The sequence below is a fragment of the Natrix helvetica genome (assembly GCF_964273705.1).
Source record: "Natrix helvetica genome assembly, chromosome: 1".
Taxonomy (NCBI): Eukaryota; Metazoa; Chordata; class Lepidosauria; order Squamata; family Natricidae; genus Natrix; species Natrix helvetica.
Window position 1 is genome coordinate 340,681,074 of NC_138548.1, and position 13,708 is coordinate 340,694,781.

Here is a 13,708-nt window from a genome sequence, read left to right on the forward strand (position 1 = left end):
TGTTTAATTTATTTATTGTATACTTATAACATGTATATTTACTGTTTAACTATTTTAATATGACTGTATACCGCCCCGAGTCTCTTTTGAGAGAGGGGCGGTCTAGAAATCCAATAAAGTTAAAGTTAAGTTAAGTTTTTAATCTGCACTCTCACCTTTATCCTCTAGTTTCTGCTCCTTGCTGGTTGCATCAATCTTATTGATGTAAAACTGAGTAACTTGAGAACTCAACCCTTCAGCTGGATGCTGATAACCAGGAATGGCAGCTGTAGGGAGGAGAAGGAGGGAGGGAGAGTCAGTGACACAGCATAGCTAGCCAGCTTTTCATTTTCCTGATCAAAACTCAAATCCCCTTCTTACAGCCCGAGAAGCAGATAAGTAGAAAACAGCACCATTCAGCATGTCTCAGCTATGAGGAACCACACAAAGTGTTCAATGGCCCTGCGTCAGAATCATTACTCCTTGTCATTCACTCTGAGCATTGCCACTCAGCTGCATTCAGCCTCCCCCAACCTCCCTCTGGAACGTACATGGAACAAATTGCTATCCTGATCCCGACTCTCCAAGTCATGCTTCAAAGGGAGACAGGAGAACCAAAGAAAATAGCTGATGATATGGATTTCACATTTTGAACCCTTGACAAGAGTTAAGAGGAGGAGTCGCACAGATGCTTATCCCTTACTTCCTCCACAGAGAGACATAAAGAAGAAATATAAGGCAAAGCTGGATCAGAACTGCACTGAAAAATCACCAGGATTCCCTTGGAATGCAAATGTCAAGCAAAGGATAGCTGGGAAATCTGCGCGTAGTCACCTTCTGGCCTGGGGATTCTTTCATATGGCAGCTCCCGTTCCAGACAGCTCTCAAGCGGCAACTCCGCAGGTGATTCAGAGTAACCTGAATCTAAGCTTAGGCCTGAGCTTCTCCCCGTGGGGACCTTGCTTCTGACTGTGCTGGCATCCCCTAATTCAGGCTGTAGCTCCGGGGCGGAGAAAGATGCCTGGGGCTCCTGCAAGAGGTGTGGGGCCCTGGCTCCGTCCCCAGATTCCATGGCGCTAGTTTCAACAGTTGTGGCGGAGGCGGCGGCAGCCGACCCGACTGTAGCGCAGCTATTCCTGACCGGAGGCTCTTGTTTTTCTGAAGACAGAAGAGGCAGGCCTTGCTCGGACGGCATCCTACCCACCTGGAAAGGTGGTTGGAACACACTGACTGAGTACCTGAGAAGGAGCAGTAGAGCAGCTGATCAGAATGCAGTCTTAAAATACCTCCTCCCCTTTTCCCCTCCCTCAAAGCAGCTAGTCCTGCAAAGGCAATGAGACTAGCCTAACCCAAGCCTACAAATGAGCCAGACAACCACCCATGTCCAAGAATACTTCTGGCACCCAGATATTTTACCTTGCGTAGCCTTCCAAAAGCTGAGCTAATCGTGCATAGGTGAGGCGGGATTCAGGTATGCTGATAAGAAAGGGGAAGCCAATATTCTCGGGGCGGCACAAGGTTTTGTGGTTGGACCAGTGCGTTCTCTGACACACTCTGAAAACAAAGACACAACAGGTCTCTCATGGGGAAACTAATGACTCTCTTCCCATCCCTCCCCACTCAAGCAGTCAAGAAGAAAAGGGGGTCTCTCTCTCTCTGGCTTTGAGAGAGCGCCAGAGGGTAACTCACACATTGCAGTAGCCGACCCGATAGCACCGAGTGCAGCGCTTCAACTTCTCTTCATCCGACTGCTGCTTTTTCTGACAGGCGGCACATTTGGTGATAGGAATGCTGGGCACCTGAGGGCGCTAAGGAAAGATGGCCCACATAAGTCAAAGCAGCAATGATCTCAGATGGAAACACTGGCAGTCCTCCAGGGATCATCCAGCACACGGTTTGGACTTACGATGGCGCTGAATGGACTTGTGAACAAAATTCAGGCACTCGGCAACCAGTTTGCAGATGACGAGTTGCAGCATCTCACGGTCACGTGATCGCCTTTTGCGACCTTCCCTGCCAGCTTCATACAAGCAAAGGCAACGGGGAAGGCAGCAGGGAAGGTTGCAAGTCACCTGGGCAACTCTCTCCTGCCTTTTTTCACTCATTTGCATCACACCCTCCTTGCCCCCTTTGCTCACCTGCGTCCGGCAACCTCCTTCCCCAGACTTCCTGTGCTCGCACACACATGCACACATGTGTAAGCACCAGTGCTCACCTTCCCAGGTTACCCTGTGCTTGCACATAAGCATAGCCCCACATCCTCTTTCCCCGGCTTCTCTGTACTTGCACGCATCCCACACCCTCCTTCTGAAGCTTTCTGGACTTGTGCACACCCATGTATCCACCAGTCTCCTCTTTCCCGCATGCTACACTGCAGCGACTTCCTTTCCCAACACACATGTAACATAGCTGGTCTTGCCTAACCCCTCTCTCCCCCTGCTCCTTACCTGGTTCCCCCCCCCCTCCATCATATCTTGAGTTACCTTGACATCTGGGACTGTCTGGAGGCTGAGTGACGTGCTTTAGGACTGCATTGCTTAGCAGTGGCAATCCGGGGTCTTAATTCCAGCTGTAACTCAAGGACTACCTGTGCAAACTTTGCCGAAAGGGATCTGCCATGATCTCAATCCTCCAACGTGCTTGGAGAAGCTTGTTCTTCTGCTGGTTATAAAACTGCAACCTCCCCTGCCCTTCTTGACTTACATTCTACTGGGGCCACTCACTTGTTGAACCTGCAGCTCCACCACCCGCTCCTTAGCCAGCTCTGGAGAGAGCACCTCAAAGCACAGCAGAAGATCGGTGGGAGAGACGGCATCCAATGACTGGGAAGGCAGGAACATGCGGTGAAAGTGGTTCTTGATCACCTAATCAAAGAAAAGAGAACTGGAGTCATGCCTTTGGCAGTATCCTTTCCACACACCCACCCCCCAATGTTTTCACCAGTTTGCCTAAAAACCTGACCATCACAAAAAGTTGTATGGGTAGTATCATAGATTGGAACAGAAGACCCCCTTGAAAGTTGTAAACCCCCTTAGATGGTGAGAGGGGGCGGCGTATAAATTTGATTCAATAAAGAAAAAATAAAAGTGGAAGTACAACAACAGCCACTATCATAAAAACTGTGGTTGCTCTAAACAGCAAATATATATCTGACCTGCCTGGGAACTGCTTAACTGGCCATTTTCAAGTAGAAGGCTGAGATAAAGAGTTGCTAATCTGACTCCATATCTTATATAGTTGGTGTGGCAATGTGGTAGGGTTCGGCTCAGATTTCCATCTGCCCCCTTTCGAGGGTATTACTGTCCATCCCCCCTCGTGGTCTTCGGTTTCTTTTCTATTGGGTGCTCACCGTGCCGCACCTGCTGAGCATGCCAAGTCCTACATTAGTAGGAGGTTGGTTAGCAATGCAAAGCCTGTGGGTGAACATATATACTCATCGGGGTTAGATAGATGCCCGTAGGAGTCTTGCTCTTGGTTCCAATAAACTGATGTTCTTAGGGAGCACTGCTGTGGAGAAGGCTTGTGCTGGTCGAGATTTCCATATTGCCTGCAAGCACTTTTCTTCCCAGAGGCCTGAGCACATCGCCGGATGTGCCTTCCGCAATGTATTATCTACTCTGTTTTTGAGATATTGCCCCTTCATATAAGATTTTATAATGCAAGAGGATGAGTTTAGCATGAATATGCAACACTGAGTTTGTGACAATGGTTGGGAGGTGGAGAAAAACCAGTAGATACGGTAGGCAGAGTCTGCTTGCTGTTTAGTAAAGGGAAAAGGGAGGTAATTCCTATTCAGTCCTTTTCTCTAGAACAGATTCTAGGATATCCATCTATGACATTTTAAAAGTTAGTTTCTCCTATACGGACATCTACCCCATCAGATGAGGGGCACACTCCCAGCCTTAGCTGTTAAATATTGCCATCTTGAGGGGAACTAAGAAGCCATGTGTTTCTCTATGGCAGCTTCTGCACTATGGAACCCTCTGCCCCCAAGTAGGCCTCCATCCTTTTAGCCTTCCAGAAGGCTTTAAAGAACTGGCTTCCCCACCCCCACCCCAAGCATTAGGAGAAAATTAGATAACTGCGCATTAGAACTTTGCTTTTCTTATTTTTGAACACATTAGAACTTTGCTTTTCTTGTTTTTGTTCTTGAACTAGCTTTTCTTGTTTTTAATGTTTTAATTGGCTTAGTTGTGTAGTTTTAATATGATTTTAAACATGCTCTAATCTTTGACTGGGAGCTGCCCACAGTTGGTTGCAAAAGGGTTAGCTTTAATTAAATAAATCTGTAAATCACCTCAGCCAAGCGCAGGTTCTCGGAATTCACTCGCACACTATGGGATACGGAGTCTAGCACTTCCATGGCAGTAGAATTCTCCTTGCTGATGCTCACCAAGAACTATTAGGAGAGAGCATATATTAGGCAGATCAGTATATGCAGCCATGCCAGGGATTTCCCCAATTCCACCACCCGCACCTTATTTTTCAAAGCGGTAACATCGTAACACCATGACCCTTAATCCGTTTCTTCACTGCCGTTTGATTCACCTCTGACAGCTACCATTCCAAGGAACAAAGAGCCTTTTTCATATGAAATGCCATTAAAGGACTCCAGGCCCCACTGATGGAAAAGTTGACGACACAGCTCATTCTTGCTTTCTGTATTATTAAACTTTCTTTTGGGGAATACCGCATAGCAGGAGACATGATATGGGAAGAACTGGGGAAGACATAGGTGCATCTTAGCCTTTGTCTCTCCTTGCCTGCTATACCTACTTTCCTTCTTTCATCCCCTAGCAGTGACAGTAACGGGAAATGGGAATTCACTTCATTAGCTACACTGGCCATAATCATGGTGCCAATGGCAAACTTTGGCCAAAGTTTCTCCTCACCAACACATCCTTCCCCTAAATTGCTATTTCTTTGTTTTGGGATGATTTATTTGCAGTTACCACACCTCATGTTTGCTCCCCAGATACTTGCTGAGGACACAACTTTATCCACCACTAGTATACTGTATATATATTTTGCTATAGCTGTGTTCATACAACACACTGTCTGTTTGTTATTTACTTTAACCTTAAATCCTCTTTCTCAATTGTTTTTATTTTAATTTATTAATTTTAATAAAATTTAAAAACCTAATCAAAGAAAAGACAAGAGCGAATAAAAAGGGGAGGAAAGTAAAAAATAGAAAGGATATTGATAAGCATATCTTTGGGGCAAAATGTAAAAATAACTATAATTTATAGTTATCTATTAAAATATATCAATTCAGTTTAAACTAGTATTAAAGACCAATATAAAAAGTAGGTTAATATACAATAATTAATAACTACCCAATATTACTCACAGTTATAAACTGAGATTCAAACATAACAATAATTTCTGCCTGGGGAGGACCCAACGTCGCGACGATACGGACTTGCGGTCTCCATGCTCCGAAACCGCAGCCAATACTTTTGCCACTGGGTGGTCCAATCGGACCTAAACCTCCCGCAGAGACAGTGAACAGGAAGAATTTGCCTTGCTGATCTCAGGGACATCGCAAAATCCCTGATCGATGCAAGAGAAGTTCTTTAAGCCAGCGACAAAAAATCCAGCCATTAGGCTGATGAAGTCGGGGCAGCTCCAAAACGGAAGGATATGGAAAGAGAAAGTGTTTCCAGCTGGTGAGGAATTTTTACCGTTTTAAAAGAGACTGCCTATAAAAAACTTAACATTAATTTAAATTGGAGAACAGAAGAAATAAGTGGCGGAATTAAATTTGGAATGATTTTGGACAGTGGGTTATCTTACTTTATAAACGCTATGTTCATGGATGGAATTTATGCAAGCCTTTTAAAACGAATGCATTAAGTTTTCTTCTATTTTTTTCTTTTATTATTCTTTGTAACCTATGGACTAAAATTCTCCTCTTTCATTACTCTGGGTGTTTTTCTAACTCATTTAAGAATTGGACCTTTTTTAAACTTGAAATACAAAAAAGAAACAAAAAGAAACAAATAAAATTGCAACAATAAAATTGCTACTCGGAGGCTGGAGGCTTGTGTATTGGAAATGAAACACTTTTACTTTTCTTACTGATTATCCTGGCTTGGCACTCCAAGGTCTCACTGCTTGTTTATAGAGAGTGGTAAGAAGAAAAGCATACAGATGTCCCTTTGAAGTATATCTTCAACCAGAGAAAAGTGAAAATAAAACTTTATTGTGAATCTATGCTTAATCTTGTAAAAACCTTCCAAGCTAGAGCAGCAGTGTTTGTTAGCTGGAGATAATGGCACAATTTCAACACCCGAAAGAAAGTTTAAGCCTGCAAAAGATATTCTTAGAAATTCAGAAATTATCAAACACATTTGAGAGAATGGAGAAGAAGTTGGAAGACTTAGAGCATCTAACAGTAAAATATGATGAAGAAGTTGGAGATGTTTATCAAGTGGAAAAAGTGGAGGTTAGAATCCTAAAAACTGAAGAGGAAAATGACTATAAAGAAATTAAAATTGCTGATATTTATGGTGATTGGTTTGTTTCTGGAAATGGAAAGAGTGGAATACTGAAAGAGGAATTAAATGGAGGGGAAATCTACCCCAGATGGCAAGACACAGAAGAAGAAAAAACAAAAGAATTTATGGATTTAAAGAGAGAAATTTTATTAGCAACATCATTGATAACACTACTGACAATTAAAGATAAGCTGATTAAGGAAACAGAAGAAGGGCATCGAAATTACATGAGAAATTTTATAAGCAAGGAGTTGCTAAGAGGAGTCCATACAAATTTGATTAAGGAGATGATTAGAGGATTGACACCACAAATGGCAGAAGACACTGTTTTGCTACTGGAAAGATACAGGTTGATAGATGAAAGTGTATAACTTAAAACTAGTTAAACTTAGTGAAATTTAGTGACAATAGATATAGTTAAATAAATAATTGATAATGATAATAATGTATACAATGTGTAGTGTTATGATAAGTAATAATTGGATATGAATATTGAATGGTACCCATGAAAGGAAGATTATAAATACTTTTGGATTATATATAAAGATTAATAAAAAAGAACTAAGTTAGATTCAGTTAAGCCTTGATTATTAGGGGGAAAATGTTATGATACAGGATATAGTCAAATAAAGGAGGGATAATGATAACAACGTATATATATGTATGGGTACAACATAAGGAAACTGGATGTAAATTGTAAACAGTGATTTGGAAAGGAGGATTAGAACATTTTGTTACTAAATATTATGGATGTTTAGCTAGAATAGGACATAAGGATTTAGTGTTATTGGAGGATTTTAAAAATAGTAAATGAAATGCCAGTATGTAGTTATGTATTAAATCTTGGTATATTTTATGATGAAGGACGTTTAAACAATTATAGTCAAATGAAAATGGAGGTATGATGATGGTAACGTGTATAAATATCTTAGTTAAAATACTTGAGTTAATATGAATTATGTTTGTTGACTGTGAAAGAGATGCACGAAAGCCTTCTTGTAACCAACTGATACTTTCTACAGTATGTAAAAAAGGATGTGTTGTGTTTGTTTTGAAAATAAAAAAATATTTTAAAAAACCAATAATTTCTGCCTGATCTGGAAAATATGGCATTTTTACTAAGTATTAAAATTATGTATTCAAATTTTATTGGAAAAAACAAACTTTGGCTGTCACTTATAAGATTGTAATACAAAAATAGTTTTCACAATTTATTCATCAGATTTTTTTAACATATGAAATTCGTTATGGCATAATTCTCTGATACCATAATTAGTTATTCCTTTCTAGAAGAGTTTGTTCATAATTCCGGATGAGAAACATAAAGAATCCCGTTACTGTGTTCAAATCTAGTTTTATTTGTAGGAACATAAGGTTTAATAATATTTTATAAGAAAATAGTAGGCTGGAATGAGAAAGCCATCTTGAAAATGTGTTTCTTTCCATTGTAAGTTGTTTTCTAATATTTTTGAGCTTCACAATATGAAAAAAATATATCTTATTTGATTATTTAACTACTTAATTTCACAATCAATACCCGGGTAGCACACCCTTGACAGAACATCTTGCACCAATTTCCTCCAAGTGTAACGTTAATCATAAATGTGACATTTTTTTCCTATCAATGATATTCTCATTTTGCATTTCAAGTCTAGAGTCAGAGACATGCCAAAGTCACCTGTTTTCGTATTGTCTTCTGATTTAATTTTTAAGAAGCTAGGTGTTTAATTAGGTATGACAGAAACAGACCTGAGGGAAAGATCCCTGTATCAAAGAAGCTCCTTTTTTCTTACCGTTAATTCCCCTGCCGCTGCACCCTTGCTTTCTAAGTCACTGGGGACATATTTAGTTTAAATGTATAGACCTACCATTACTAAGTGGGTGCAATGGCTCAGCACCTAATATGCTGAGTTTGTCAGTTGGAAAACTGTCAGCCCGGGTTCGAGGCCGAGTGCCATGTGATGGGGTGAGCTCCCATTACTTGCCCTCCTAGCAGTTTGAAAGTATGCACAAGCCAGTGGATAAATAGGTCCCACTTTGGTGAGAAGGTAACAGTGTTTGATGCGTCTCAGCATATAGTCATGCTGGTTACATGACCATGGAAGTGTCTTTGGACAATGCTGGCTCCCTCAGCTAACAAACGGAGATGAGCACTGCCTCCTAGAGTGGGACATGACAGGAGAGAGGAAACCTTTACCTTTACCATTATTAAATGTAATTGGACTTTTCTATTGAAAAAACTCTCTGGACATTTCAGAAGTAAAGGATACCCTGAATATCAACACTAATCCAAATTGAAGGATAACAGAAAGAAAGCTATTCATGCTATATATATATATATATATACTGCATATATTTATTTCTCTCTCTCACCTTAACAGGTTTATTGTGAGGTTCCTTTGCAAAGTAGTAGACCGTCAGCACTTTCTGCTTCTGGGGTAGTGGGACTGGCAAATACAGGAAGGGGTCAAAAGTGATGGATACCTGCAGCAGTAACAAAATAAGCCATAAAAGCCTTTATTGGGTATAAAATAAGGCACATCGGAAGCACTAGCAAATCTCACAGAAACAGTTATTCTGGGCTTAAAAGACACTATTCAGAAGAAGGAAACAGTCTAGCAAAAGTGTTAACAAGAACAAAGCAGCAGAGGCCTCGCCCACCAGAAAATGACATGGGAAAGGAAAACAAAGGCCAAGATTATGCAGAATTGTTATAAAATCAGCCTGATTATTAACTGCAGGAGCAGAACCTACCCCTGCTCCTCCCACAGTGACTTGTGGAAAATACATCCAAATAGCACTCCAGGTGTGGAAAGTAACCACAAAATCATACCTTAGAGCACACAGGGCACACCAGCTTGGATTTGAACTGGCCTTGGAACAGGTCGACAATGAAAGAGTCATTCCTCATTTTGTGCCGCTGCCAGGCCTCTTCTGCAACAACCTAACAGTGAATATCATAAAAGCCAGGATGAGAAACTCTCTTGCCAGCTCAGAACCTTCTGTGCTCCCTCTAAGCACACACAGTAATAATGCAACAAGCGTTCACCTCATCTGGCCGTCCATCTGAGTCTACTGTTTCTGTGTAGGGTTTGTTCTGGATCCGGTTCAGATCCTCGTGGAGTCCATCCAGCAGAAAAGCCATGAACTCCTGGGCATCGTGCTGGGCATAGCCTGTAAACTGGCTGGCCTTGCTGGCTACAATTGCCTGCAGGAAGAATTGGATTCAGAAACAACCAATTGTTTGCATGGGATTTGCCAGCAGGATCATATCCTTCTCTTTCCTAAGGTGGCTAAATCAGAAGACCATGGGAGGAACTTAAGGAATGCTAACAAAGATTGAACAATTAGGGTTTCCCGTGGTTTAAATGGTAATTGGAAACCTCATTTGATTCCCCCAGTCACTTTTTTTGCAGTTCCTGGAATCCACACCCTCCCAAACTTGCATCAGGACACTAAAATTCATCTGCAGAACACAAACTCACGAAAGCCCAATACATGTATTTGAATGACATGTATGGAAAAGGTGGACACCAAACTTTGACTAGGCTTAATGCATCTATTGGTAACAATCCACTATTATAATGGCAACAGCATATGAAAAACAGTAGAAGTACTTTGGAAGTAAGACAAGTGTTCCTCTGAACTCATTACTTGAAGTACCAAGACTTTGCAACTTCTCAGGGGTTCATCTTTGTCATTTCCCCCACCCGAGCACTCTGTATATGGACAGAAAACACTGTCAGGAAAACTTCATAAATGGACCCACTTGGAAGAGCAAATTTGGTTGAGTCTTTCCTTCTGAACCCTCCCTTTAAGTGATAGGGGAGAAAATAAATTAAAGCAAGTGGTATTTAAATTGTTTTTGTTCCCGGATTTTCTTTAATCCTGGAATAAAGTCTAACTCAAGGTATCTAGACCTGACTTAAGCTTCTTGTTACATCCCATGAAGGCAAAATAAATGGACTTAGAGAATACCACACAACCGGGGTGTGCTTGCACGGCAGGCCTTACCTTCAGCTTGGAAGGCTGGAAGGCATGGTGTGTGCCTTTCCAGAGTGCCCGCAACAGCACCGCGAAGCCAATGGCCAGGCGCCCCCCTGTTCCCAGCGGGTTACTGTAATTAATTTCAGACTCGAAGGAGCGATCTAAGAGGCACATACAAGAGAAAGGGGTGAGCATCGGGGCACTTTCTCAAGGTCACCATCCTGAAAGATAAAAGATGAAGACTAACCAGAATATATGCAGATACCCCCTCCCCTCACCCTCCCTAACTTGAGATGTGTCTTACCATGAAAGTAGTCCCGCAACTCTCGAGTATTGGAGAGAGACTGGATAACACTGTTCATAAAGCAGGTGTTACCCAGGTTCACCAGTCCTGTAAAGCCTGGTAGACACACCTTCTTATCCTCCTCTTCCTCCTCCTCTTCAACACTCTCGTTGCTGACAGGGCTGTGGGTCATTGGGGGGACCATACAGGTTGGCTTAGGCTGGGGGGAAAAAAGGCTTTTAGGGCTTTTAGCAGTCAAGGAAGTAGGGTTCTACTTTTTATCAAGTTTATTTCTAGATCTTGTATTTCGGCTTCTATCAACGCCATGCTTCCTTTTGTCCAAGGAGAGAAGGTGCTCCTTCACCCAAGTATAATGGGTCAAGCCCTCTCAGCCCATGAAAAACTGATCCACACCAGGTAAGATGTAAATGTTGGTCACTGACATACAACAGGAGTGATGTCTGCATGCAAAGAAAACGGCTACATCTGTCCAAGTGCTGAAGTTGGGGATAACAAGAAGATGCTTCTCATCACTTTGCTTTTTAAGAGCCCAAATGCAAGGCTAGATGGAACCAGTGTGTTACTCTGCATATACTCTAGATCCCTTCACCCAGAATGAAGATCAAAAGATGGTATTGTCCCACCCCACCAAAGTAAAGCATTAGCACCAACACCACAATGTTTTGCAATAGAGTCTCACTCACAATTCCGACTAGTTTTCTTTCTGTTTATGCAAGATGCTGACCATATAAACGGCCCCCCATATTTTCTCCCACAATAATCGGGAAATATGATACGCCAGTACTCCTCACAAGTTCTCACCGAGGGCACGAGTGGCTCCTGTTTCACAGGCAGGTGGTCTGATACGGTCCGAGCTGCTACAGTATCCAGGCCACTGTCTTCAGCTCGAGGCTTTTCCTTCTCAACTGCTCGGGCCTCTTCTTTAGTGGACAGAGGGTGCTGGTTATTCCCAGGTTGGCTTTTATCCAGAGGGGTAGGGCCGGTTGGCATGGCAACCTTTGCACCACCCACTGCACCTTAAAAAGGGGGAAAAGTGGGCTTATGGTTAGCAGCAGAAAGAATCAAGGGTAATTATGCTGTGCATCCCAGGCTTTAGCAATATATAGTGCCAATTTTCCACAGTGAAATGCATGCCAAACAGGATGGGGTGAAGAACATGCTCTATGATTGAACCAAGAAAAATCCCTGCAGACTCTTGAAGTATCCAGGTTCTTTCTCAGGTCCAATCTATGAGCTGGCCAAACAATGGAAATAAAGCAATATTCCTGGTCTTCATATCCTCAGCCTTAAAGATCTCTCACTCCCCATCAATACATACAAGAAACCCCTACAGGGTGAATTTTTAAAAATCCAGGTGCAGACCTCGTGTGGCAGGAGCCTCCAGGCCCCCCCAGCGCTGGCTGTGTCGTTTCTTCAAACAAATATTAATCCGGGCTGTAGTGAAATTATATGTACACTGATCTGGTTCTATAAGGTTCCTGCAAGGCAATTCAACAGCAATGAGAACACCAGACACAATTAGACAGAAACAAAGAACTTACAGCTACCCTGGCCGGGCAATAAATCTAATAAATAAACAAACAAACTTCTGCATTATGGAAGAAAGGATCTCTGTATTGCTGTATTTATTTCTTTATACAGATGAAAAGCACCTTGTTTAACAGGAATAGATGCTAGAAATCTCTGGTCTGGGTAGAGTAATACATTTTCAACCAAGTTTAGATTTTTTAAAATACCGTTATTAAATTTGAAGACAAAAAGATAAAAATCAAGAACTAATCTTGAAGAAAAAGAGCAGAAGAAAGAGAGAACAGAGTTGTAGTAAAATGAACAATAAATAAAAATACAAAAAATTGATAATGACTTCTTACTTGTTTTACAGCAAGTGTAAATAAAACTTAGACGGAACTCTTAATTTATGGTTACAACGCATCCATTAAAAATGCATTAATAATAGTAATTGTTAAAACCATATCATCATTTGATGTTCTTCCATTGTGCAAAAAGTCCACAGGGAGCTTCCAATTAGCATTACAGTTAATCAACGCCTTTCCTCTAAGCAAGGCTGTTAATTTCGCTATCTCAGACTGTTGATCTGAGTTTAATTAATCTGACTTTAGATTAATAATATTGCTTCCTGAAGAGTCAAAACAATAAAAATCAATCTTGGATGAATCAATAGGTCTTAGCTGGTTTATGTATAATCAAAGACTGGTGCTTCTGTCGCAGAATGGAGGAGGTGAACATTTATGAAGCAGCATCAGACAGAATATATTACGATGGTCACTAGAATATATTTGCAAAAGAAAATAATAACTAATCAAGCAAAAATAATTCTAATTTGATACCTGAGTTTCACTTGCCACCTGAATACTGAATGAGTGCTGCAGCCTTGATGAAGTCGAAGAAAGTTGGCATCACTGCAAAAAGTGGCATAAATTATGTATTTTGATTCTTTTCTCACTTAGTAACAATTCCAGTTAACTTCTGGCTATAGCAGTGACGTGCGGTGAGGTTTAAGGCTGGTGAGGCTGGTGACGTCATCAGGAAGGCGGGGAATGGGACCACGTGTGCTGGAGCCTGAGGCTGCCTCAGCCTCAAGCACACATGATCCCATTCCCCGCCTTCCTGAGCGTGCTTCGTCGGCCCGCGTTCCGCGATCCCCAACAGCAGCTGCTTTTCTGTGCGTCTGGCGTTTAGGACATCCGGCTATCTACCTAAACGCCAGACGCACAGAAAAGCACTGAAAAGCACTTTGCCTCCAAGCCACTTCGTCTTGATGACGTCGCTGACGTCGCTGCTGGGCGCGGCCAGCTGGAGGTAACCAGAGTGGCGCCGAGGGGTCCGGGCGGACGAAAGAGCGAGTGAGCGAGCGATGGAGGATCAGGCAGCCTGATCCTTGGTCGCTCGTCTGCTGGACTGCCTCGGCGCCACT

At 42.0% G+C, this 13,708-nt stretch overlaps 1 protein-coding gene across 6 annotated transcripts in view; it reads right to left on the reverse strand.

Annotated features, from left to right (window-relative positions):
• The window catches only part of USP19 (ubiquitin specific peptidase 19), a 52,713-nt gene that overhangs the window by 19,125 nt on the left and 19,880 nt on the right, over nucleotides 1-13,708 (reverse strand). For 5 of the 6 annotated variants that reach the window (XM_081949814.1, XM_081949812.1, XM_081949810.1 and 2 more), the window contains exons 8-21: nucleotides 13,122-13,193; nucleotides 12,136-12,251; nucleotides 11,575-11,789; nucleotides 10,774-10,972; nucleotides 10,497-10,630; nucleotides 9,532-9,690; nucleotides 9,316-9,426; nucleotides 8,856-8,966; nucleotides 4,277-4,378; nucleotides 2,703-2,843; nucleotides 1,669-1,787; nucleotides 1,396-1,533; nucleotides 814-1,217; nucleotides 156-266 (exon numbers count right to left, since the gene is read on the reverse strand). In XM_081949814.1, coding sequence (XP_081805940.1) covers nucleotides 156-266; nucleotides 814-1,217; nucleotides 1,396-1,533; nucleotides 1,669-1,787; nucleotides 2,703-2,843; nucleotides 4,277-4,378; nucleotides 8,856-8,966; nucleotides 9,316-9,426; nucleotides 9,532-9,690; nucleotides 10,497-10,630; nucleotides 10,774-10,972; nucleotides 11,575-11,789; nucleotides 12,136-12,251; nucleotides 13,122-13,193 — 2,132 coding nt within the window. The remainder of the gene's footprint in view (nucleotides 1-155; nucleotides 267-813; nucleotides 1,218-1,395; nucleotides 1,534-1,668; nucleotides 1,788-2,702; nucleotides 2,844-4,276; nucleotides 4,379-8,855; nucleotides 8,967-9,315; nucleotides 9,427-9,531; nucleotides 9,691-10,496; nucleotides 10,631-10,773; nucleotides 10,973-11,574; nucleotides 11,790-12,135; nucleotides 12,252-13,121; nucleotides 13,194-13,708) is intronic. The other variant, XM_081949813.1, reaches the window with a different exon arrangement.